The sequence below is a fragment of the Talpa occidentalis genome, unplaced genomic scaffold (assembly GCF_014898055.3).
Source record: "Talpa occidentalis isolate TD23 unplaced genomic scaffold, MPIMG_talOcc4v2.1 talOcc4.6, whole genome shotgun sequence".
NCBI lineage: Eukaryota > Metazoa > Chordata > Mammalia > Eulipotyphla > Talpidae > Talpa > Talpa occidentalis.
The window spans coordinates 119,930,706-119,956,933 of NW_023604972.1; the positions used below are offsets into that span (position 1 = coordinate 119,930,706).

Here is a 26,228-nt window from a genome sequence, read left to right on the forward strand (position 1 = left end):
ACTTTAGGTTACTCTCATGAATCCCTCAAAGACATCACAACTGGAGATCTCTTATTTGCAGTTCTCTTGACAAGTGCAAAGACTTCTTAGACTGCTTACTTTTATGCCTCTGAGTGCTTAATAATTACCCTTCAACTGGATTCTTTAGGCACAGTCCTCAGTATGACACACATCAGAAACTCAATCTATTTCATAGCTATGTAAGCCATATACCTGAATTTTGCTACTCTTTTCCAAATGAATGCCATAGATCAAATGATTAACTGGACAATACCACATGAATGGAACTACTCCTACATTAAGCTCACAATATCTAAATTAGACTATCTACTGAGATTTTCATGTAGAAAGTATGATGGTAATAGTGAGGTAGTGTAATAATTATTTGCTGATGTTATTAAAATCTCACATAGCTATTGCAAAATAAGTAGGAAGTAAAGGAAAAGTAAAGTTTTTAGAATCTAAATGGGGAATTAAGGAAACTCACCGAACTCAAGTAATCTAGAAAGAAAAATAAGTCACCTTGACCCCTTATTCTGTCTTTTCTGAAGGTTATGTCTACCATGATTTCTCTTATATGCATTCAGATATCTGTACATCTATAAGTACATATTCATTATTTAAAAGTACAAATTAGTTCTATTTACAAGTCTATATAAGACTGTATTATTTAACCTTTTTCATTTAAGCAGTACATCTGAGAGATCTCGGAGTTGTACGTTTAAATCTACCACATTCTCTTTAGAGACTGCTTAGTACATTATATGCGTGTACCTTAGTTTTTATAATTATTTCAGCTTTTTAGTTATATTTCCAGTATTTTACTTTTGTAAATAGTATTTGCTGGACAGTCTGGAATATTTGTGAAAATATATCTAATTTGATAAATTTCTAAAAGTATAATTTAGTCTTTAAGTGCATGTACTTTAAATTTTGATGAGTAAATTTTTGGTAAAAACTGCCAAATTGTTTTCCAGAGGGTCCTACCAATTCTTCCTAAGCAGTGTTAAGTGAAGATCTTTTGCAATGAAAATGGCAGTGTGGTTGACTCTAAATGTAAAGAATTTAACTAGAATTTTTCCAAGTTTTAGTTGGAAATATTTTTCTATATTCTGATTACGTTTTTGAAAAGCCAGGATTTTTTTTCTAATAAAAGGTATAAAAAGGCTAGAACTCAATTTCCTTTAAAAATTTCTAGTGAGTATCTTTGGGGTTTGTTATTTAGAGGCTATTTTTGTTTCCCTTTTAGTGGGAAAGGGGTTTAAATAAAATGAAAAGTCATTAATTCACTTGTATGCACTCCAAAAATATAATTAAATATGAAGGGAAAAGTATAAGCAGAAAACTTTTGGGTATGATAGAACATTTGCATTCAGAATACTTTGTTTCTGCCCTTTTCAAAAATTTCTAAAATTAATGTTAATTTTTCTCACATTCTTCCAAGATTTGCTAGGTACCCAGCATAGTATTATAAATTTAGTGTATCTTATCATGATGCTCTGTATAATCAAAACCATATTATCTTCTAGGAATATAATTCAAAATATGTCGACTTGATTGAGGAACAACTTAATGAAGCGCTTACCACTTATCGGAAGCCAATTGATGGTGATAACTATGTTCGTCGGAGTAACCAAAGGTACAGTCAACCTAATGGAATAATTGCTGATTCTCAAATATAAAATTTAAAACCACTTTGGTAAAAGTTTTCTGAGTATTTGGATACTCTGTCTCTTAAACTGACATAGGTAAAATCTTAAAGCATAGCATTGATTGCTCAAAAATTCTAGTGGCATTCATAAAATGCTGAATACCCTTACTGATAGATACACATACACTCCATGCTCTTACCTGCCCCAATCTGTTTTTCTAGTCTCAGTTCTCTTACCATTATAGTGAAACCAGCTAAACTATTATTTTTCCATAGAAATCTTTATGCCTTTCCTCCTCCATATTTTTGTTTAAGCTGGGGGATTATATGTAATTCAGTTTGTCTAGCACTTTATTACTTGTCATTGTTTTAGTTAGTATATTTATAATGAGCCAATGGCTATATCAATCATCTTTATTATACTAGATTACAGCGTCCTCATGTCTACCTGCCTGTACACCTTTATGGACAACTCGTACACCACAAAACAGGCTGTCATTTGTTGGAAGTACAGGTAAAAACATAATTTGCTTATTTTAAATAGCTGCAATAGTAGAAAAAACTCTTAATATTGCTAAGCTATCCTCCTTGCAAAAACTTCTCAAAAGCCTTGAAGTCAGTAGAATAATTGCTTTAAACAATATCCATCTGATAATTGTTTAAGTCATTTTATGTTTCTAATCCTTAGAAATATTATAGATTGCATGTATTTCTCTGACTTAATGTGTCACCTTTTGTATAGCTAGCTTGTTAGCCCATTTTTTCCTTTATAGTACTTCTTGGTGAAAACAGCAATGAAAGATTGAGTTTCTTCATTCAACTTGTTAGGAAGTTAAACTGAACCTGATACAAATCCCTGTATTTTTGATGAGCAACAAACTTCTAGTATAACTGATAGTATAAACTGCTGCTTGTTAGTGCCTCACTATTCTTGTATACTGCAGGCTTAGGCAAACAGTTGCCCCTTGACTGTAGCTTGTATGTAAAATTTATGACGTATCTGTCTTGCAATTAGATGTTTTCAATAAACACAACCTTTTTCTTACTTTAGAAAGTTGTAGAAGTATTTGTATGTTTAAACAATTGTAATCTGACAGTTTAGTTCCTTTCATAAATATAAGTGTTCATTTCATAAGCAAAAGTTGCTTATATTCTCTAGTTTCATATATTTTTACATGATGTGTATAAAGGTTATTGAGGCACATATCTTAAATTTTTTAATTTGCTAAAAATGTAAATGATTTGCTCGGTGTCATTACATATACATACATACATATAGAATCTAGGCATTAGCTTAGAATTTTCCATTTAAGGAAATAATAGTAATTATAGCTAACATTTTTTTGTAATACTAAATACTAACTATTTTGTTAAGCACTTATATGCCATAACTAATTTAATCATCAAAACCTTATTAGAACACATCCTACTGTTATCCTCATTTTAGAGATTAGGAAATCATGGTGGGGAGTGATTAAATATAACTTGCTTAAGATCACATAGTTAATAAGTGCTAACTGTAGAGTATTAATGTGGATACTATGCTCTAATGCTGTTTCTTAAGAAATTTTATATAAAATTATTTCAGAATTTTAAATATGCAGAAATAACTAAATGTAAACCTTAAATACATATTAAGATGCAATAAGAAAATAAGTTAAAAATATATTGTTACTTATGTGGTATTTTTTCCCCTTCAGAATGTTATTACAGAACTCTGTCACAATGTTCGTACACCAGATTTGGATAAATGGGAAGAAATTAAAAAACTGAAAGCATCTCTTTGGGCCTTGGTTTGTAAAAAACACTTTTTTATAAGCTCTTTGTAATGTATAGATTTTTCTAATTACCCTATTAACATTAAATAAATAAAAATGATTTTTCAAACTTGTTCTTAGGTCAATATTGTAAGAGCAAGATTATTCCTGTCCTTTTAAATATTTTTTTAATGATTTATTTATTTATGCAAGAACTGGGTACAGGCCAGAGGTGTGTGGGGAGTAGGAGGAGAGGATTCACCAGAGACAGAGTGGTGGCAGAGTGACTGAAATACACTGCTGAGGGGAGCAGTGGGTGAGCCAGGAGAGGTCTGCTGCAGCATGTGGGCAGCTCTCCAGCCGGGGATCGAACTTCTGCAACAGTGGCTGCGGATAGCTTCATAGGTTGCATCTTAACCTATGATTTTTTTTTTACGTTTCTTTCCTCTCATAGATGAGGTTATTCTTTGGTTTTGGATAGCTTTCCAAATGTCTTAAAAGAATTACTCTTTCAGATATATTTGACATAAGTGATTTCTTTTCTTTCAGGGAAATATTGGCTCATCAAATTGGGGTCTAAATTTGCTTCAGGAAGAAAATGTAATTCCAGATATACTAAAACTTGCAAAACAGTGTGAGGTTCTTTCCATCAGAGGGTATGTCATTTAACTCAGAAATCTTTCTAATTTGTTGTTCACAAATAAGAGTGAGAAAGAGTATTTTAGGAGTCACTGAAAATCCTAATAATAAAATATTTTTTAATGTATTAAGTTAAATATCTTAAGGAATTCCTTACTTGCTATGATCACTCAATTTTTATCATTATAATGTTGAAGTTAACCGTACAAGTATATAGTGAAAATGTAGTGTGTCCAAATATTACAGTGATCTAGTAACTGAAATATTCTAAATTTATCACACATATAACACACATATGCATTATGTATATAATATACATACTTTTCCCCTAAGATTGCATATGTTCTTTAAAATTATTTCAGTGTAACTTTTATTAGGAAACTTCTCATATTATTTATTGCTTCTCATTTGCTCCTAACTGGTTGTAATATATGTTTGTACAAACTAAGCAATCTGTTGTGACTTTTAAACAAAATTCATATGGCAGATTACTGTTCTGTGTTTGCTTTAAGAAACCTCTGCTTGGAGTTATAAACTTATGTCATTAAAACATCTTTTATGTACAGGACCTGTGTATATGTGCTTGGGCTCATATCAAAAACTAAACAAGGCTGTGATATTCTAAAATGTCACAACTGGGATGCTGTAAGGCACAGTCGCAAACATCTATGGCCAGTGGTTCCGGATGATGTAGAACAACTCTGTAATGAACTCTCATCTATCCCAAGCACCCTAAGTTTGAACTCAGAATCAACCAGCTCTAGACACAATAGTGAAAGCGAATCTGCACCATCAAGTGAGTAACATGACAGGTTCATAAAAAATTAGTCAAGATTAACATTTGTATTTATAATATAAAAATTTAAATGTATTTGTTATATTCCTAATTTACTTTTAAAAGTTTATCATTTCATAGTTTCAGTCTTGTGGAGAATGTGTATCTCTTCACCACAGGTTATAGCCACCAACCTGCTATATTCTCGCCCTTTGCTTTCTAAATAGCCTTTGGAAAATCCTACTGATGGAGTTATATAATAAGCCAGATACCAGAAGAATGAGTCCTGGTTTTGCTTGTCAGAAAAGACAAATCTAATTAGTAAATGTTTATTTGCCTACTTTGTTCATTTAGTTATGTTCATTTTTCTAATGAAGATTATTGAACTGTAATATATTTAATAGATACCCCTTTTGATTCAAGCACTGATTTTTAGTTTAGTAGTGCAGCTGTTAAAATAATATCAAAATTCACTTAAATAGAAAATTGTTTATGGTTTTAAACCCCATGCCTAAGTGCTATTAAGTACACAAAACCTAAGACATGGTTCATCTTAGAAAGAAAGTACAACTTTTATCAAACCATTTTTCACTAGCTCTAAGATGCCATGAATTATGAGATATAGTAGTCTTTTTACGTATCATTAAAGAAGAAAAAAAAATGCTGCCTGTTAAACTATGCTTTAAGATTTTACCTATGTTAGTTTAAGAGACAGAATATCCAAAACTCTGCTTGGACTGTGGGTCTTAAGGAAGTTCTTTTTATGTATCTCAGTGGTTTAAACCTTAAGTTTTGAAATACTTTCCCCCCAGATGACTGTTAAAACAATCTTTCTAAAATATGTCAGTAATAATTACCATGATGTTTTTCCTTTTTTATGTGCTTCTTATTAATCAGTCATTCAATTTTAGGTATGTTCATAATGGAGGATGATCGATTTGGCAGCAGTTCAACTAGTACATTTTTCCTTGACATCAATGAAGATGCAGAACCAGCATTTTATGATCGACCTGGACCTATAAAGGATAAAAATTCATTCCCTTTCTTTGCGTCTAGTAAACTTGTGAAGAATCGTATCTTAAATTCTCTCACTTTACCTAATAAAAAACATCGTAGTAGCAGTGATCCAAAAGGCGGGAAACCATCATCTGAAAATAAGACAACCAACAGGAGAATCAGAACACTTACGGAGCCCAGTGTTGACATTAATCATAGTGATGATTTTACACCCATATCCACAGTACAGAAAACATTACAATTGGAAACTTCGTTTGTTGGGAATAAGCACATTGAAGATACTGGTAGTACTCCAAGTATTGGAGAGAATGACTTAAAATTCACTAAGAGTCTTGGTACAGAGAATCACAAAGAAAACACAAGCCGAGAGAGATTAGTTGTAGAAAGTTCAACAAGCTCACACATGAAGATACGTAGCCAAAGTTTTAATACAGACACTACAACAAGTGGCATAAGTTCAATGAGCTCAAGTCCTTCACGAGAGACAGTAGGTGTAGATGCTACGACTATGGATACAGACTGTGGAAGTATGAGTACTGTGGTAAGTACTAAAACTGTTAAGACAAGCCACTATTTGACACCACAGTCTAACCATCTGTCTCTCTCCAAATCAAACTCAGTATCCCTGGTGCCTCCAGGTTCTTCTCATACACTTCCTAGAAGAGCACAGTCCCTTAAAGCACCCTCTATTGCTACAATTAAAAGTCTAGCAGATTGTAACTTTAGTTATACAAGTTCTAGAGATGCCTTTGGCTACGCTACACTGAAAAGATTACAGCAACAAAGAATGCATCCATCCTTATCTCATTCGGAAGCTTTGGCATCTCCAGCAAAAGATGTATTGTTTACTGATACCATCACCATGAAGGCCAACAGCTTTGAGTCCAGGTTAACACCAAGCAGGTGAGCATACATGTTTAAAAATTAACAATAATGGTTGCATTTAACAGATTAAAATGTGAAGCATTAGCCAGGTTTTACATCTCATAAGCCTCAGAACTGACCTAATATAATTGTTTACTATGGTAGGCTGTAAGCTCCTAGTTACCCGATATGATTTGAAATGGATTCTTGCAGCTGCGAGGGGGGAAAAGAAACTTCTTTAGGCCCTAAAAATAAACTTTTATACTTTGCAAGGACACACAAGTCACAAGCTTTTTTTTATTTATTTCTCGCTTCTGCAAGGATCGATTTTAAAAAGAAGCATGTCGGGGGAATCAGGAGCTTAAGACCTACAATAACAAACAACCTTTTCAGGTAGGTCAATTTAAGGCTCCAAAAATGGCTTTTTTTTTTTAAAGATAACTCAAAATCTCACTGAAATTTGTTTCAAGTAGTGTGATATAAGTAGGAACCTAAGTAACATTAAATGAATTACTTGGACCTCAAATTTTAGCACTGTAGTTTGCCTGTACTCAAGACCATTTGGGAGATTTCTGTGCCATATTTAAATATTATATCAGGTTGCTCAAAATAAACAATTTAGATATTTACCTTTAAAGATGAGCAGTGTTAAGTTTGATTGTTGCAAAAATTTTTGTTCCTATTTTTTTGTTATTGGGCCAAATGTTTCAAAAAAATTTTCTAGGTTTAGAATATTCATTTACATTTATTCAACTGGGTTTTTTTTAAATCACTACTTAGGACAGTGTATTAAGCACTTAATAAAAATTAGAATTATTAACATCATTGTTATGGGTACTTATTTCTTTAAGGTAATCCATTTGACTCTTTTTTTTAGTTTTTTTAATTACTACTGTAATTTATTTTTTTATTTATATCTTTTACATCATTGTGTATTCCATGTAAAATTCCCACTACCAATTCACCTGTGAGCCATAACCATAGTTCCTTGTGCCCTTCTCTCCCCTGTTTTGATCCCTTTTATTCCCCCTCCCTCACAGAATGTCTCTTATTTATGATTGCCTGCTAGTTTTGTTTTATTATTGTTTTTTTTTCCCTGATTCCTTATTTGGGTCCCCTGTATTCCTTCTGTTAGTGAAACCATTTGATATTTTTCTTTTTCCTTCTGGCTTATTTCACTGAGCATGATCCCTTCAAGCTCCATCCATGTTGTTGCATATGGCATGAGTTTATCTTTTTTGATTGCTGAATAGTATTCCATTGTGTATATATACCACATCTTCTTGATCCAGTCCTCTATTTTTGGGCATTTGAGTTGATTCCTTATCTTACCTATTGTGAATAGTGCTGCAATAAACATACCAGTGCAGGTATCTTCTTTAATAAATGTTTTAGTGTCCTTTGGGTAGATTCCTAGTAGTGAAATTGCTGGGTCATAGGGTAGCTCCAGTTTTAGTAGTTTGAGGAACCTCCACACAGCTTTCCACAGTGGTTGGACCAGTTTGCATTCTCACCAGCAGTGTAGGAGAGTTCCTTTTTCTCTACATCCTTGCCAACATTTGTTGTTGCCTGCTTTTATAATGTGTGCCATTCTCACTGGTGTAAGGTACCTTATTGTGATTTTGATTTTGATTTCCCTGATTATAAGTGATGTTGAACATTTTTTCATAAACCTGTTGACCATTTGCATTTCCTCTTGGGTAAAGTGTATTTTTAGCTTTTCTGCCCATTTTTTGACGGTATTGCTTGTTTTTGTTGAGTTGTGTGAGATCTTCGTAGGTATTTGTGATCAGTACCTTATAAGTTGTATTGTGTGCAAAGACTTTCTCCCAATCAGTAGGGTGTCTCTTTGTTTTGGTTAGTGTCTCTTTTGCTATAAGAAGCGCTTTAGTTTGATGTAATCCCAGTGTTTATCTTTTCCTTCACTTTCTTTGCTTTGGGGGATATGTCTTTAAAGATGTTACTGAGATGTATGTCATGTAGTATTTTGCCTGTATTTTCTTTTATATATTTTATGGTTTCAGGTCTTTTATTCATTTTGAGTTGGTTTTTGTGCATGGTGTGAGGTAGTAGTCTGGCTTCATTCTTTTGCAAGTAGCAATCCAGATTTCCCAGCACCATTCATTGAACAAACTGTCCTTGATCCATTGTATATTCTTTGCTGCTTTGTCAAAGATTAGTTGTCTAATCAGTGGGTTTATTTCTGTGGGTTTATTTCTGGGTTTTCTATTCAGTTCCATTGGTCTGTGTGTCTGTTTTTGTTCCAGTACCATACTGTTTTAGTTATTATGACTTTGTAGTATAGTTTGAAATCAGGAAGTGGGATACCTCCATTCTCCTCCTTTTTAGTCAGGAGAGCTTTGGCTACTTGAGGATTTTGTGGTTCCATATGAATTTCATCAATATTTGTTCTACTTCTTTGAAGAACATCATTAAAATTTTTATTGGAATAGCATTGAATCTGTAAATTGCTTTTGGTAGGATGTCCATTTTGATCATGTTAATTCTTCTAATCCATGAGCAAGAGATCTCTTGTCTTACCATTTCTTTATGTCTTCTATTTCTTTTAATAGTGTCTTATAGTGTTCTTTGTATAGGTCCTTCACCTCTTTTGTTAGGTTTATTCTCAAGTATTTGACTTTCTTGGTTTCCATTATAAAAGGGATGGCTTTCTTAATTTCCTTTTCTTCAGATTGATTGTTTGTATATAGGAAGGCAACTGATTTTTGTGTTGATTTTGTATCCTGCTACTTTACTAAACTAGCCTATAATTTTGATTAGTTTTTCTGTGGAGTTTTTAGGATTTTCTATGTATATTATCATATCATCTGCAAGTAGTGGTACTTTTACTTTTTCTTTCCCTATTTGGATTCCTTGTATGTCTTTCTCTTGTCTTATTGCTCTGGCTAGGACTTCCAGTATTATATTGAAAAGCAGTGGTGAGGGCCTCCCCGGTGGCGCAGCGGTTGAGCGCTGGGTTGCGAAGCAGCCCGCAGCCTCTGCGGCGCCGGTTCGATTCCCCGGCTGCTCCCCGGCCACTGGGAGGAGGGTCCCACATGGCGCGCAGACCTCTCCTGCCGCCCGCTGCCTCCCTCAGCAGTGTACTTCGGTCCTTCTGCCTGCTCTGCTCCCCCCTCTGGCTCTGGTGAATTCTCTCACCCTCCGGCGCTTCTGACTGTACCCAGTGCGTGTATAGACAAAAAACAAACAAACAAATAAAACATGCCTCTATTTAAAAAAAAAAAAAACTTGCCCAAAAGGAAATTTTCAAAAAAAAAAAAAAAAAAAGAAAAGCAGTGGTGAGAGTGGACAACCTAGCCTTGTTCCAGATCTTAAGAGAAACACTTTCAGCTTTTCACCATTGAGGATAATAGTGACTGTGGGTTTGTTGTATGTGGCTTTTTTTTATGTTAAGGTGTTCCTTCTTCATCATAAACGGATGTTGAACTTTTCAAATGCTTTCTCAGCAACTATTGATATGATCATATGGTTTTTATTTTTTCTTTACTTTGATGTGTTGGACTACATTAATTGATTTTTAATGTTGAACCATCCTTGTATCCCTGGAATATATGAATATATCCCACTTGGTCATGGTGTATTATCTTTTTGATGCATTGTTGGATTCTGTTGGCTAAGATTTTGTTGGGGATTTTTGCATCATTGTTCATTAGAGAGATTGGCCTGTAGTTTTCTTTTTTGTATTATCCTTGTTTGGTTTTGGTATTAGTGTAATGTTGGTTTCATAAAACATATTTGGTAGCATTTCTTCCTTTCTCAATTTTTTAAAGGAGTTTGTGTAAGATAGGCACTAGTTCATTTTTGAACGTTTGGTAGAATTCACTTGTGAAACCATCTGGTTCTGGGCTTTTGTTTTGGGGGAGGGTTTTGATTACTGTTTCAATTACACTGTTTTAATTGGTCTGTATCGGTGTTCTATTTCTTCTTTATCTATTCTTTTTCTTTTTTTGATGATTGTATGGTTCTAGGAATTTGTTCATCTGTTCTAGATTGTTTAACTTCTTTGCAGATAACTGTTTGTAATAATCTGATTATTCTTTTAATTTTTGCTGTGCCATTTGACTCATATTAACAAATTCTTAATAATATTAAGAAGTTTTTAAGAAGTTTTACTTGAATAATGCTAGCATACTTAGAGGGGTTCCTGGTAGCAGATAATAAATTATGACCCTTAGTAACATTTCATACATTATGCAGTAATGTCTCACCTATCTGGAATGCAACAGCTTTGACTACCTCGTAATTCATAACCTCAAAACCAGATAAATGTCTCAACAGTCTACCAGTATAAATTGATGCTGTTAAGTTCATGAATTTATTGAAAGGAAGTACCTCTGACTTACATGCAGACTTCATGTTTTGAGACTTACAGAAGCAACAATTAGAACTTTCTTCTGGTAGGCACACTGTAACAGAAAAGGACAGCTAATAAAATTGGCAGCAAAGGTGGAAACTTAGCTATAAAAGTATTTGATAATTCAGAGACCTTAGTATCCTGATAGCAATCAGCCAGAGGTTAGTAAGTAATATAGCACACCAATAGAAATAGAAATACCATTACCTTACAGCTCAGTGCAATAATCAAAGTGCTGTTAACTCTGAATTGTCCAGTTAGGTTTATTATGTCTCATTGAAGTAGACATTTATATTCAAATTCATTAAAGCATAAGATAAAAATTTAGTACTTAAATATTCATAAGAATAAACCAGGAAAAAAAAAAAAACAGCTACTTCACATAACTTATTCCCTAACCAATTTGGGTTCTTAGGATCTTGTTTTCTATAGTCTCTACAAGAATAGGAGGGTATTTAGAAATTTTATTTCTAGACTAAAATCCCAAGCTTTTGGCGTTATAAAGGATGAAGAGGTATTTATAACTTGGAAGGCAAAAGAAAAAGCAGTCAAGAGAAACTGGAACAGCTTGTACAGACACATGAAGGCATCATAAAATTTTGTACTTGTTAAATTTTTGTTTATTCTTCAAATTGTACTTAGTACTTACTATGTAACAGGTTTCAGTGGAGGAAAAAAATATGTTGACATTAGTCATCTGTTTCTATTTTTTTTAATTATTATGTATAGATAAATGTTTTACATCATTGTTCATTTTTGTACAATGTTTGATTTCTCCTCTCAGGTGTAGTCCCCATAAAATTCCCACCACCAAGTCACCCATAAATCACCACCATAGTCTCTTGTGCTATTCTTGCCCTTGTTTTAATCCCTTTCCTTCCCCTTCCCTGCTGAATGTCTCCAATTTATGGTTGCCCCTAGTTTTGTCATTTTTCCCTCTGATCTCTCATTTGGTTCCCTGTATTCCTCCTTTAAGTGAAACCATCCTATATATTTTTTTTTTCCTTCTAACTTATTTCACTGAGCACAATCCCTTCCTGCTCCATCCATGTTGCTGCAAATGGCATGAGTTTTATCTTTTTTGATTGCTGTGTAGTAGTCCATTGTGTACTATTCCATTGTCTTGATCCAGTCATATGTTTTTAGTCATTTAGGTTGTTTACAGATTTTAACCTGTTCAGGTTCAGAAAAAAATGAAAATGATGGAAGATAACCACAAATTTACTTTAAAACAATGGCTTGGAGTCCAAACTGAGAAGATTCAGTTGTTTTTTGTAAAATTTCAAAAGTAGAATGACTGTAATAGTCTTAAAAATCATACCTCATCGAGATAGTTCCTTGGACCATAGTAGAAAAAAACACTAAAGTAGGCATTCTTAATTCTGAGCTCTATTCCTGCCACTGAGTGAATGAATTTGGGCAAAGTTCCATAAATTATCTGATAATGTCTCATCTGCCAGGAATTAAACAGCTTTGCAAACTTCGTCAATCCAGAACACAGCCAGGCCAACCTCTCAACTGTTTACTGTTATAAATCTAGTAAAGTTCATGAAATTTGAAGTAACTAGGCTTCAGTTGCCACATCTGGTTGATTTTGCACTAGATTAGTGGTTTTAAAATTCTTAAACATTGCTCTTTAAGAAAATAAACACTTTTCCTCCCATAATCTATGGAAATGCACTATGTGAAATAGTTAAAAATGGAACTATTCTGGGTGAATTAGGGACTGGGAAGAAAGCAGTTATTCCAATAATGCCCCTCCTCCCATTTCCACTAATCCTTGAATAGTCTTGTAGAATCTGAGTAGTGTGATAGAGAGTAATTTAGGTAATATTTAAGTTAATAGTCATGCGTATAGTTTTCTGATAGCAAATTTAGTGGCCTGAAGTGAGACTGTAAAGACGGTCTAGATTATGCTTCTGACTTTTGTAGTCAGTATTTTTTTTTTTACTTGTAGATATTGAAAGCTATATTAATTGCTCACCTTTTCACCTTTCCCAGGGAGACCACTGTTTTGGCAACAGTCAATATTACTATGAATTTTTGTATATCTATTTGTAATAGCTGAATGTTTTCAAGTTTTTATGTATTTTCAGTAAGTAGTTGGCACTGCTTAGTATTTTTAGTGGCTCTTTTATGGTCTTGTATACAAGTATAAAAATATAATTTCTTTATATTATTAATGTTACAAATCAAGAAGGTAATCATTGGTGGTTTTTTTTTTATGATATTATAGGTTTATGAAAGCTTTAAGCTATGCTTCATTGGATAAAGAAGATTTATTAAGTCCTATAAATCAAAATACCCTGCAACGATCCTCCTCAGTGAGATCCATGGTGTCCAGTGCAACATATGGTAGCTCAGATGACTATATTGGTCTTGCTCTCCCAGTAGACATCAATGATATATTCCAGGTATTATAAATTCTGTTTCCTAGGAGTTAGTTTCCTGTTTTGTTTTTGTTTTTTTCATATTATATAACTGCTTACTAGAAAACTATAATTTAGAGTGAAAATTAAATTTCAGGTGAAAATGATTTTTTAAGGTAGATTCATCTTAAGAAATTTTATGATGAAAATTATTCTGCCTTTCTGAACCATTCTATCATTCTATACTCTTTAATTTTTAATTTCTCAATCCCTAGAACATTTTTCCTTTCATGTTAAATCAGGATATTGTTTGATTTTTTTCATCATTATATTCTTGATTGAATTTTTGTGAATTCCTAGCCTTGCTTTTTGTCATATTTGATTGATTCTTTGATTGTTTTATGATTAATTGATATATAATTAATATAAAACATTGTGTCAATTTGAGGTATGCCGTGACTCTCTCTCTTTTTTTAAATCCTCTGTCCTGTTAATGCCATACAGGGAAAGGACAGCAGACATGTAAGGTGAACCTAGTTGCATGAAATTTACAAATTTCTAGATGGTAAAGAGTATTAGAATGTATATTTTTTCAGATGTCTAAATACATTACAGGTAAAAGCTGAAATAGTTATTTTAATATCCTTTTAAGTGATCAAGACTAGAGTTTTTAGAGTTATTTGGTGTTTTCTCAATTTTTGATAATTTATCTTTCAATGAACTTTTTGCTATAGGTTGACATGCTATAATAAGTCTGTTTAAATTTCTTTTCACCTAATTTTATATTTATCAAGTGGACTTTTTACAACAGGACTTATCATGACTTATATTTTTATTTAGGTAAAAGATATTCCATATTTTCAGACAAAAAATATACCTCCGCATGATGATCGAGGTACAAGAGTGTTTGCCCATGATGCAGGAGGTAATTCGTGGTTTTTGTTCTCATGAGGCTTCTCTTTATGTTAAAAATTCTTGTTAAAAGAAACAATTAAAAAGAAATTTCTTTTCAGTAAATCATCTCTGATATGAACTGTAATATTTTAATAAGTATATAACTATCACTTACAAATTTCAAAGCTTCTTGAATTTTTTAACAAGTACACAGCATTACTTCTAGATTCAGAAATACTTTAGACTTAGAATTAGTACTTTATGCAAATATTGAAGATAATTGAAATGATGCCTTAATTATATTTTAGTTTTCCATTTTGTATTTAAAACCTCATATTAAAATAATATAAATATGTCTACTGACTATATTTTTGTAATTTAAATCATATTATCCTTTCTTCCTTCAAGTAGGATTAGATTTTTAAGTCATAAAAAGAGTGCTGGCTTTCTTCCTTTCTCCCTTTTTTAAAAATGTCATAATGTAACATACCTGAAAGAGTTGTTATTGATGTTATCTTTATTATGTCCTATGTTTACTTATGTACAGGTCTTCCATCTGGAGCTGGAGGTCTTGTAAAAAACTCTTTTCACCTGCTACGACAGCAAATGAGTCTTACAGAAATAATGAATTCAATCCATTCAGATGCTTCTTTGTTTTTAGAAAGTACAGAAGACACTGGACTACAGGAACATACAGATGATAACTGCCTTTATTGTGTCTGTATCGAAATTCTGGGTTTCCAGCCCAGTAACCAACTAAGTGCAATATGTAGTCATTCAGGTGAGTGATTAAATCCTAGATGAATCTACTTGAATTTGAATCTGCTCCAGTCACTGTTAATCTCCCAGCCCTGTTAATCATTCTTCATTCTTACTATCTCAGCCTTAATTCAGTCTCTGAACATCTCCCTGTTGGAGATGGCATATATATACCATTATTGATTTGAAATTTTTGAACAAACTTGTGCTCTTTTTGGTGATTATAGGCATGAAAAATGTGTTTTCTCTGCTCTTCCCTCATATTCCTCCCCTTGCTCATACAGAGACTAACACCATCTGTTTAGTGAGTCAGCCTCATCCTAAGTGTCAGAGTGTTTTATTTGTGATGCTCTCTCTGACTCTCAGATACTGACACTCCTTCCACTTGTCGCCCTTTGTGCATGGATGTCATATGATAATTATTGCTTGGTTCTTCTTTTTTCACTTCTATTTAGTAAGTTCTTTCAGGATATGTCTTTTTATTACTAATACCTGGCTGTGTACTTCTTTCCATACTAGGCACTCAGTATGTATTTGGTGAGTAAGGTGATGCAGTGGACGCAGAGTCAGCTTTTTTATGATTCAACAAGTGACATGTATTACCAATTTCATATTAGTATAGATGTGTTTAAAATACTAGCATAGATACCTTCTCTTGGTGAATGCCACTCTGTCACGCTCAGAAAAACCTAATGATGACCAGAGTTCTCTGGATCACTTTTCCAAATTTCTTCTTGTTATTCTGATTCAGAACTTCCCAGCTGATAGGTTGCAGCACTCTGATATAGGAGATGGGTTTGCAAAGATATTAATCCCCTCAATGATTCAAAGCGCCTTTGGGGTCTGGGTTTCACAAACCCCTGGACTCGGCATTTCCCACTGAACAGCCTTGTCCATGGCCCCAGTGTGTGTAAGTATTTTCATTTTCTGTGAGTGAAAAGTTTTGGAAGCATTCTTCTAATGTACCACACACAGTAAAGAAGGTGCTGTTTTAAATCATTTAGGCTATACATTGCTTTGCTTTAGTTACTACAAGTTTTGCTTCTTTATTTACTCATTCAGCAAATACATAATGAAATACTTAACAATGGAGCTTTGCTGTATTGTTTCCTACTTACTTCAGGTGCTAGGTTGAGGAGCAGCAGAGGATGAATAAGTCTTAATTGGGAAATGATTATATGCTACTGGTACCCATTTCAGAGTTGTGAAGGGAGGGAGGATAATTGTTAAAATCACTGAATCATCAAGACTTTAAACTAGATGGTAGGAAAAACAATTGTAGGAGGAAAAAAATAAACAGATATTATTTTTGCATGCTTTAAGTTTTCCTTATTCCAGTGGGGAAGGAGATTGGCTGGTCAATGGAATATGAACATAATACTGCTTTTGTAACTAGTACCATCAAGGGATAGGTACTTGATGTTAGCAAAGAAATATAACCAAATGTGCATGTCAAAGAAGAGACTTCTTGGGGCCTCTCTAGTGGCCTAGAGGTTAGCACTACCACCATGAAGGCCCACCGCAACGGCTAGATTTTGATTCAGGGAGCTAACCCACATGATGCATCAGACCTCTCCTGTTTGCCTGATGCCCCCCTTAGCAGTGTATTTCAGTGGGTCTGCCTGTTCTGCTCCCCACTCTGTCTCTGGTGAATCTTCTCCCCCGCCCCACCTCTGGCCTACACCCCAATTCTACACAAAAATAAATAAAATCTTAGAGAGAGAGAGAGAGACTTTAGAAGTTACTATTGAACTGTGGTCTAAAGAATGAATACAAACTAATGAGGGAAGATAGGAGTCTAGAAAGTTTAAAGATAGAACTGTATAAGCATTGGTCTTTTGATGGCATAAGCTTGAGAAGTAGAAGGTACTATAAAGACACCTGTTTGAATGGGAAAGGGGTGGGGGGAAGGAGATAGAAGATGGTTCTAGAAAGATAGGTAGAGAAAAGAGCCTGCAAGAACCCTTGCTACCCTAAGTGTAGTGAGTAGATCAGGAGCATCAGCATCATGTGAACACTTGTTAGAATGCAGAATCTCAAGCTCTGTCCCCCACCACAAAACCTGCATTTTCATAAGACTTCCAGGTTATTTGTGTACACAGTAAAGTTGGGAAACACTGCCACAGGCCATATTAATATCTTTGTGTATAAAAAAGGATACCTTATTGATGGCAAATGACTGAAAATCGTTCCTTTACTATTTAATGATCCTTTTATACAGACATAACCCTTAAATACAAGAGATTTCATTCTCTAGAAATTCTGGTGGTAGTGGTGGCAGTGATTGTTCAAATAATGTTAAAACTCAGAAGAAAGACTATTAGAATAGTATATTTAGTAGCATTTTATTCCCTGGCATCTTCCCAAATATTTATGCATTGTATGATTCTAGAGTGTAAGACAAAGTGTTGACCTTTAAAGTTTAGTATTATACATTTCTGTTGGGTCCAGTTTACATATACCACCACATTTTCCCTAGTGTAGTTAACCAGCCTAGAAAGAAAAACCTTACAAGTGTTTTAGATCACACCATCTGGAAAGAGAACATTACCAAAAAGAAAGAAAAAAAAAAAAAAACTGTGAAAGATAGGGGCAAGAAGATCTAGGTTATCCCTTGATAACTGTGAGGAGTATGTAGAAACTACATAGAAAGGAAAGACCCTGAAGACACAGTAATGGTTTCTTAAATTATTTTAGTTATAGAATGCATGTTTTTTTAATAAAAGTTTTATTTATATATGCATACAAGAACTGGGGTACAGGCCAGAGGTGCCGGAGGGTGAGAGGACTCACCAGAGACAGAGTGGGGAGCCAAACAGGCGGATTGACTGAAATACACTGCTGAGGGGAGCAGTGGGCAAGACAGGAGAGATGTGCTGCACCATGTGGGTATCTCCCTGGCTGGCTGGGGATCGAATTCGTGCTCCAGAGGCCGTGGACAGCTTCATAGTGCTGTGCTCAACCCCTTGCGCCACCAGGGAGGCCCTAGAATGCGTGTTTTAATCAAAGTCTATGTAACACAACAGATGTATGCAGATGAGGGTATAAGGAGAATGATGAGTAAGACCCCATCCACTGAACCTTTCCCTTGTGGTAACTTTTAAGAAGATTCCAGCAAATGCTAAGCCTCCCAATACTGAAGGCCACTGGTGTAAACAACAGAACAGTGAGCTTGGATTCAAGAAGACTTAAACTCAAAGCCTAATTTTTTAATTTAATTATTTGAACTTGGCTAGTTACCTAATTTTGTTGACTACTACTTTTTGTGTTTGCTTAAGTCTTAAATAGGAATAATCATACATACCCTTTGGTATTTTGATATTTAATAACATGTAATTAGCATTCAGTAAGCTCTGTAGATGTCAACTCACAGTAAAGTGTTTACTTTAGAAATAATGTTTTCATAAATTCTGATAGTTTAGCTTATCAATTGAGTCTGAAATATCATTCATCTCTTACCTGACTATTTTGCAAATCTTTTGGTAATAGTTTTATTTTTAAATGTATAATTTAAGTAGCATATTTACTTTTAAGTACCTTGCAGACACTTGATTTCCTTAATAACCAAAATTTAAAACTATGCTAAATTATAGGTCTTCTTTTCCAAGGAACCAGAGCACTTTCTGCTCATTATTAGTAGTGTATAACTAGCAATTTAAGGAAGTGCTTAGAGATAAGATGAGGTGGTATTTTTCTGTTATGTGGAAAACAACACAGGGGGAGGTGGTATGTGTTAACATTGACCTAGTTTCCTGGACTTTTTAAAAACATTTTTTCCTCTATTCTGACAATATGCTGTAGTAGAAAGAGTAGTAGACGGCTCCACAGGTCTTACCTACCAGCTGTGTGTGTGTCTCCTGTCTCTGAATCTTTATAACTAACTTCCAGTATTTCTTGTAATACCAACATTGTATGGAATAGGTTGCCCAGTATCATTGCCTGAAAGGATAAACAAAGACTTCTTGATTTCCATTGGCTCTAATCATTTAATTTAAATGCTCAGAAAAACTTAAAATCAAAAATTTGTCATTTTTGGTAACACTAAGATGTTTGGTTAGCTTTAAAATCCCACCCAGGAAGTACTTCAGTAATGCATAGGTACTATAGTAAATTTAATAAATTAATAAATTTAAGGAATCAACTTCTATTGGTTATTCTTCTATTGGTGATTATTAAATGAGAAAAGCAAGTCATAAAATAATGCCTATAGTATAGATCTACTTAAACACCTAAAGAACATGAAAGACAAATTTAAAATAGCAAAAATCTGAAATTATATGTGTGTGTGTGTGAGTGTTTACATATGTATGTGTGTATATAAATATATATATATATGTCTCAAACTTTTAACCATATTTTCCTATAAAGAGGTATATTAAGTTTGGGGGTAGGAACACTGGGAGGTAGATTCAATAAGGTGTCTTCAGTGTGTATTTACTAAGGTGTCTTCACTTTTTGTCTGCTCTACATCTTTATTTAAATTTTTTTAGTTCTCAAATATTCATATTATTTTGTAATAGCAAAGTTTCTGTGTAAGTGTCTGTATAATTTAACAAATTTCAGTATCTGAGCACTCTATTTATTTTGAAAATCTTCATGGAAAATAACTTGAAAAGTGGAAAGAAATTTACAAGGAATCATCTTCATTATAGTATAAATACCAGCACAGAAATTAAGACATTATATTACTTTAATTGAAATAATGTTTTTTTCAGACCTTCAAGACATTCCATATTCTGATTGGTGTGAACAGACTATCCATAATCCTTTAGAAGTGGTTCCCTCTAAGTTTTCAGGAATTTCTGGATGCAGTGATGGAGTGTCTCAAGAAGGCTCAGCCAGTAGCACCAAAAGCACAGAATTGCTACTAGGTAAGTTTTCAGATTCAAATCCAAGCATTCTTTATAAAGAATGTGCTAGTTTTGTTATTGTTGTTGATAAATAATGTTAAAGTTGTCTCAAAACTATGATAAGCCACTTTTAGTGAGGTCAATTAAGCCAGCACTTGCACCTATATCAGCCACTGGTGTGTATACTCCTTAGCGATCTGCTTTCATTAGACTTTTGCTCCCCAAATGATGGGTAGATCATGTACAGTTTATCTCAGTCTTAGATCCTTAGGTAAACTTTAAAAACAAATCCCATGAGTTAATAATTATTTTTCTATGTAATAATAAATAAATTATTTTAATCCTTTTCAGGTGTTAAAACAATTCCAGATGATACACCAATGTGCCGTATACTCCTTCGAAAAGAAGTTCTGAGATTAGTCATTAATTTAAGTAGTTCAGTTTCAACTAAATGTCATGAAACTGGACTTTTAACGTAAGTAAACTATGAGCATGAGTATTATTTGGTCTGATTTTTATAGTGAAAAAGATAACTTGAAATACCCAGAAGTTAGACCAGCTTGCATCAGTCGTTCTCAAGTACATGGCATAGTGTGTGACTCTAGATCGTCTCCATATACTTCCAACCAAAATAACATGGGTAACAGATTGAATGCTGAAGCAGACATGTGAATCTAGCTGTCTTCTAGTAAGCGAGAGTCAAAGAGATCTGCAAAAATATAAACAAATATTACTCTTCTCACTTTTATTATTTTGGAAAATAACATCTTTTCATTAAAATTTATGTATTTATGTTAGCATATAGTAGGGCTTATCTTTTTAATGAACAATAAATATCTTGTAATTTTCTAAATTTAAATTTCTAATGTGGTAATTACCAATAGCTGTAACCCACAAAAATTAAGCTTTTTTGGTGTCCTTAATAACTTCTAAGAAAGGGGAGGATTCATGAAACTAAAAAATTTGGGAAACATTGACTTATCTAAAGCAAGTGGTATTTTCTTGGTTTAATTTTACCCTTTTCTCATTCTTTCTCATTAAAATTATACTATTTTTATTTTTCTCAATTATAACAAAATTCAGACTGAATCTTTAACATCTTTGATTTGTACTATACATAGAGCAGTGGTTCTCAGAAGAAGTGTGCCTCAGTTTCCTGTAAGGTTTTAAAAAAGTTATAACAGAGATACAGGGTCCTACTGCATACCTCCTGATCAGAAACTCCAGGAATAATGGGTATTTATTTGTGTATTACCCCACCATATCCCACTGATTCTGTAATACTATGCTTTCCTCGCTGAAATCTATTGTTTGAAGGGTGAAAGATGAAGTGAGGCAGTCCAGTCTAGGGTATCAATAACTTTAGTCTAAGTTTAAAAACTAACTTCTACTTTAAAACTTAATTTTGGGAATGTTTGCATCATTGTCAACTGATAAATTTTGATTTTGCAATTGCTTATGCTTGTGAAAAAGATAGTTCTACCTCCCAAGAAGCATTTTGATTTTGGTCATGTTAAAAGGGAACCCAAAAGTTAAAATATCTTAAGTATGAGGCATGAATATTTAATAATGTGAATTCTTACACTATCACCCCAGTTACGCCATATCAGTATCTGGAGGGAAAGAAACCTGCCTTAAGAATTGATACTTTGGAGAAAAAATAGGTCAGTTGTTATTACAATTTTTATCACAACATACTCTTTTTTTTTTTTTCCTTTCATTTTAGAATTAAGGAGAAGTATCCTCAAACGTTTGATGATATATGCCTTTACTCTGAGGTTTCCCATTTGCTGTCACACTGCACGTTTAGACTTCCCTGTCGGAGGTTCATACAAGAATTATTTCAAGATGTACAGTTTTTACAAGTAAGCAAGATTGTTCTTCTGAAATTTATCCCTTAAGGATAATTTTGTGTTTCACTTGAAACAAATTATACTGTGTACACACTAGTAAGTTATTAACAATTTACTGCTTCTTTCCTAGATGCATGAAGAAGCAGAGGCTGTGTTGGCAACACCACCAAAGCAACCTATAGTTGATACATCTGCTGAATCCTGACCTCATATTTATGATTTAATAGAAATATACTATATTCATATTTGTGGATTTCCTAAAAGCCTCAGAAAATGCTGACTGGGGCAGCAAATACAGGAGTATCTTCTGTACACAGTTCCAGCAATTACTGGTACATAAGCAGTTGGAACTGCAGACTTCTCTAACCAAAACGACTTCCTCTGTACCCCACTGAACCCTTTTGGGGCTTCATTGTTCATTACCACAGTTTTAAGAGTTTTAGTTACCATTGTATGCAAGAGCCAAGCACTGAATACCTGGACAGGTTTTCTGTTTTTTTTTTCATTTTAAATGCATAATTACAGTGGAACAGTAATAGGATATGCAGAAGCAACCACGCTAGTTATTTCTGAATTCCCTTTTTTAGGGTGAATATAAAGATGCCTTGTTTATTAACTAATTCTTGGAAACCAGGAATCAGTGTCTCTGAGGCCACATCCTGTTACCACAATGGAGTGTGCTGTAACTGCTGGTATTAGAGGGGGATCTAGGCCCTTCCACGTTTTTCTTAATGTTTGTAACACTACTTCAGAGGTTTATAACCTCAAAGCAAAGAAGAGCCTCAACAACTCGGGACTTATAAGTTATTTTTTGTTACTAGATTTGCATAAAGTTTCTTAGTTGTTTTCCATCTCTTCAGTTTTGTTGCAATGTGTTGTTTTAGGCTATTTGAACCAATTAAGGTTTTTCACTACAGTACCTGATTAAAATCAGAAAATCATTTTATAATTCAAAGTATTTCTCTGTATGGAATGCATATATTTTCAGTTGACCTCTATTTTCATCAATTTCCCATATCATCATTTTAAACAGGAACTTGAACAAGCACTATTTAGACCTAAAGCAAAAGAAAGCATTAAATAAGTAACACTTTGGAACTCCTGAGGGAAAGATAAGGTTGCCTACAATTTACACATTCCATGGGAAAAGAAGAGCCATATTTCCTTTTTTAAAAATCATTAGAGAAACTTATTATTATGATTAAAAATTGTAGTGAAAAGCCTTAAATACCAAATTTTAAAGTAGCAGTAATTTAGTTTTTATATCAGTGTTCATGTTTTGCACAAACTAAATGCAGTGATAGGTGAGTTTATGAGTACAGTAGTTGCCTTTATCACATTTGTGAAGTTGTTAAGCTGATGAGGGCAAGGTTTTGTTTGTTTAATTTGTGTATGTCTAAAGATATTTGGAAATCTTTGCAGAAATTAAACATATATGCAAATTTGTATATAAAAGTAGCATGGCCATCATCACTAGAATGTTTGTAAATGAAAGGATTATCTTTTGAGGTCTATATATAAATAGGAAAAAATCCAGCTGGACTGATTAGGACCCTTTTTAAACTCATTCGTGTATACCATTTTTACAATTACACATCAGCTTTGACACAGTCATAGTGCATTGATTAATGTTTTCCCATGTTATTCTTTTTAAAGTGGATTTGTTCTTTGAGATCTCTGTAAAGAACCCTGTGAACTAGAAAACAGAACTCACAGAGATTTTTTTTTTTTTAATTTACTAGCACTGAAAGTTCCAATTGGGATGAAGCATTTCATCTCACTTCATAACACCTCTTTTGACTGCACTTCAGTGAATTGTTCTTATGTGCACTGTGTAGCAACTTACATTATAACAAAGCAGATAAGGGCTCTAAGCTGCTGCTTATGTTGAAAGTGGTTCTTCAGATTTTCTCTCATAAAATTCAATTGAAGATATAGCAAATACTTTTTTAACTTTAATTTATTACTGAACACAAGTGTTTATTTAAATGTCAGCAGTACTTTCAAGAACGTTGTTTGTCACCTTGGTCTCTGGTCTTAGATGATTAATCTACCTTCCAGAGAACCAAATGTCAGAGATAGTAGACCAAATAGTGGTTAAAAACTCCAAAGGAGGTAATGTAGTAATCTTATTCATAATGGGATTAACATATTTTAGACATTCATTTTAAACACTACCTCAGTTAATATAGAATATAAAATCTGTGGTTTAATATCTCAAAAGTTAACAGTAATTTTTTTTTTTTTTTTAGTCACACACAACCATCCCCATACCTGGACCCCACCTCAGTCATCCATTTTGAAATGAAGTCTTTGTTACTATTAGCCTGAATAGTTTTTTTGCCTATTACTTAAAAGACATGTGTGTATACATCATAATATTTGCCTATAGCACTTAGTTTGGGGAGACATTCAGAGCTTTGTGGTTATCAGTAAACTTTAGGGAAAAATGTCTGTACTTAAATTTATAGTGCTATTTGGTTTTTCCATGTTTTACTGACAGGTCTAATACGTTTTCTTTAAGTACTTGTTTATATAAAAGTAGACTTTTGTGATGAAAAATGCTCACATGCAGTGCCAAGTGATTAATATAGGTGTTTAAAAACATAGCAGAAAAGATTAGGGATGGTGTCAGTGGTAATAAAAATAATTGAAAAAAATCACCTATAAATAATAGATACTACCGGATATAGAATACCAAAATAATATCAAGATTTTAGAATTAATCTTAGTCCATAAAAATTTGTACTATTGGTAATTAATAAATAATTTGGAGGAATTCAGGCAGTTGTGCTGGTTGCAAATTGTGAATTTCTAATTGTAAATTGTCATTTCTAACAAATTTTTTTCAAGAACAGATTTCAGCTTCACATACTAAGTAAAAATAAGGAAATTAGAAATTTAGTATTATGAAATATGGTCCAAAATTTCTTAAATACTTTTATTTTTTGTTTATGCTTAGGTAGATTTGAGGGGAGAAAAAGACCTCTTTAATAAAAAAAATTTCTAATAAACATTGATAGCATAAGGACAATTCTATAAGACAGTTGACATTAAGAGAGGCTCATTGGAGGTACGTTCCTTATTACACTCTTAACTCTTAACAACATAATTTATACAAATCCTTTTGTAATGGTGGCTATAAACAGTTTCTAGCTCTTTTATCCAGAGCTTGAGATGATTAGAACTGAGTTTTTCAGCACATGTTACATTGGCAAAGTGTACAATGCAGTGTCAGTGCTTATTTAGATTTGTCTGCTGCTATTTACATTACAAATTTTTTTCATTCTGTTGAGAGGATAACTTTTATCCCCACATTAAAGCACAGATCATGAAGCAATAAAAACCAATCAAATAGCTTATCATCCAAATTGTAACTGCAGTTATTTTTGCATAGTAAGAATGAGGTGCCAATTTTTTATGAGATGAGATTTGTAAACTAAGTTGGGAAATTTCCGTTGCAAGTAAGGTTTTTCCCTTTTGGTCCTGTGCTTCCAGTTTTGTCTCAAATTCATAGTTCATTGAAACATGGGAAAGAAGAAAAGATAGACTTAATGGAATTAGTTTTGTAAGATGAACTGTTGGAATAAAAGGACATTTCAGATTTTCTAAAATATAAGCTGGAAAAGGTCTCTCTTGTCTCCCAATTCAGGAAATACATTATTACCAGCTTAATTTCAAAAGTATCACTACAGTGAGAGTTTTAAGAGCATACCAGTGAAATTAATAGTAAAGCTTATCAAACAATATTGAAATCTGTGAGAATCTTTCTAGAGGCACTCTTTATTTTAGTTCCAGGTTCCCAGGGTATTTTTCATTCATACTAGTTTTTAATGACTCACACAGAATGTGAGTTTTTCCCCATTTAGAGTATTTTTTGTAATGGAGGTTGATAGCTGTGCCACAGCATGCATAAATTGCACATTTTGTTTGACTTTCTTTATAAAATATTTAATTTGAAAGATATAATTTATGCCAAAAAAGTATACCTTGTACTTTTGCCACTAAGTAGGTTGAGCTAGCACAAAATGCAAAGTCTTAGGGTGGGTGGGGGTGATAAAAAATTTTCATAGATAGTAATTGAAAAATATTCCATTACTGGCCTGTCAGAAATCCTAAAGCTGCATTGTAAAAGAAATGGTGTAAATTAGTTTGGAAAGTGGTAAGGGACTGTGGGAAAAAAAAAAATCTCAGACTTAATGCTCCCTAACCACATGATTTTCTTTTTTTAATTTAGTAATACGCTGCTACATACTTGGAGGTTCTGGTGTTTGTAAGTCACTGAACAGACATTGAAATCTGATTTATATTGTATAACTGTAACATAGAAAGAAAAAGTATTTATATATTTTCCGTAAGAATATTTCATTGTGTATAATTTAAATAAGGTTTGTCCCCAAATGGTTTTGCTCACCTTGATTTTTT

At 33.3% G+C, this 26,228-nt stretch overlaps 1 protein-coding gene across 5 annotated transcripts in view; it reads left to right on the forward strand.

Moving 5' to 3' along the window:
• RICTOR (RPTOR independent companion of MTOR complex 2) overlaps window positions 1-24,242 on the forward strand; it is a 105,118-nt gene extending 80,876 nt beyond the window's left edge. For 4 of the 5 annotated variants that reach the window (XM_037529954.2, XM_054688208.1, XM_037529957.2 and 1 more), the window contains 14 exons: window positions 1,530-1,639; window positions 2,078-2,165; window positions 3,352-3,444; window positions 3,958-4,064; window positions 4,614-4,843; window positions 5,734-6,742; window positions 7,025-7,096; window positions 13,315-13,492; window positions 14,288-14,372; window positions 14,889-15,122; window positions 19,816-19,971; window positions 20,302-20,425; window positions 21,677-21,815; window positions 21,934-24,242. In XM_037529954.2, the coding sequence (XP_037385851.1) occupies window positions 1,530-1,639; window positions 2,078-2,165; window positions 3,352-3,444; window positions 3,958-4,064; window positions 4,614-4,843; window positions 5,734-6,742; window positions 7,025-7,096; window positions 13,315-13,492; window positions 14,288-14,372; window positions 14,889-15,122; window positions 19,816-19,971; window positions 20,302-20,425; window positions 21,677-21,815; window positions 21,934-22,008 (2,700 nt within the window). In that variant the 3' untranslated portion in view covers window positions 22,009-24,242. The remainder of the gene's footprint in view (window positions 1-1,529; window positions 1,640-2,077; window positions 2,166-3,351; window positions 3,445-3,957; window positions 4,065-4,613; window positions 4,844-5,733; window positions 6,743-7,024; window positions 7,097-13,314; window positions 13,493-14,287; window positions 14,373-14,888; window positions 15,123-19,815; window positions 19,972-20,301; window positions 20,426-21,676; window positions 21,816-21,933) is intronic. The other variant, XM_037529955.1, reaches the window with a different exon arrangement.
• Window positions 24,243-26,228: the final 1,986 nt, after the last annotated feature.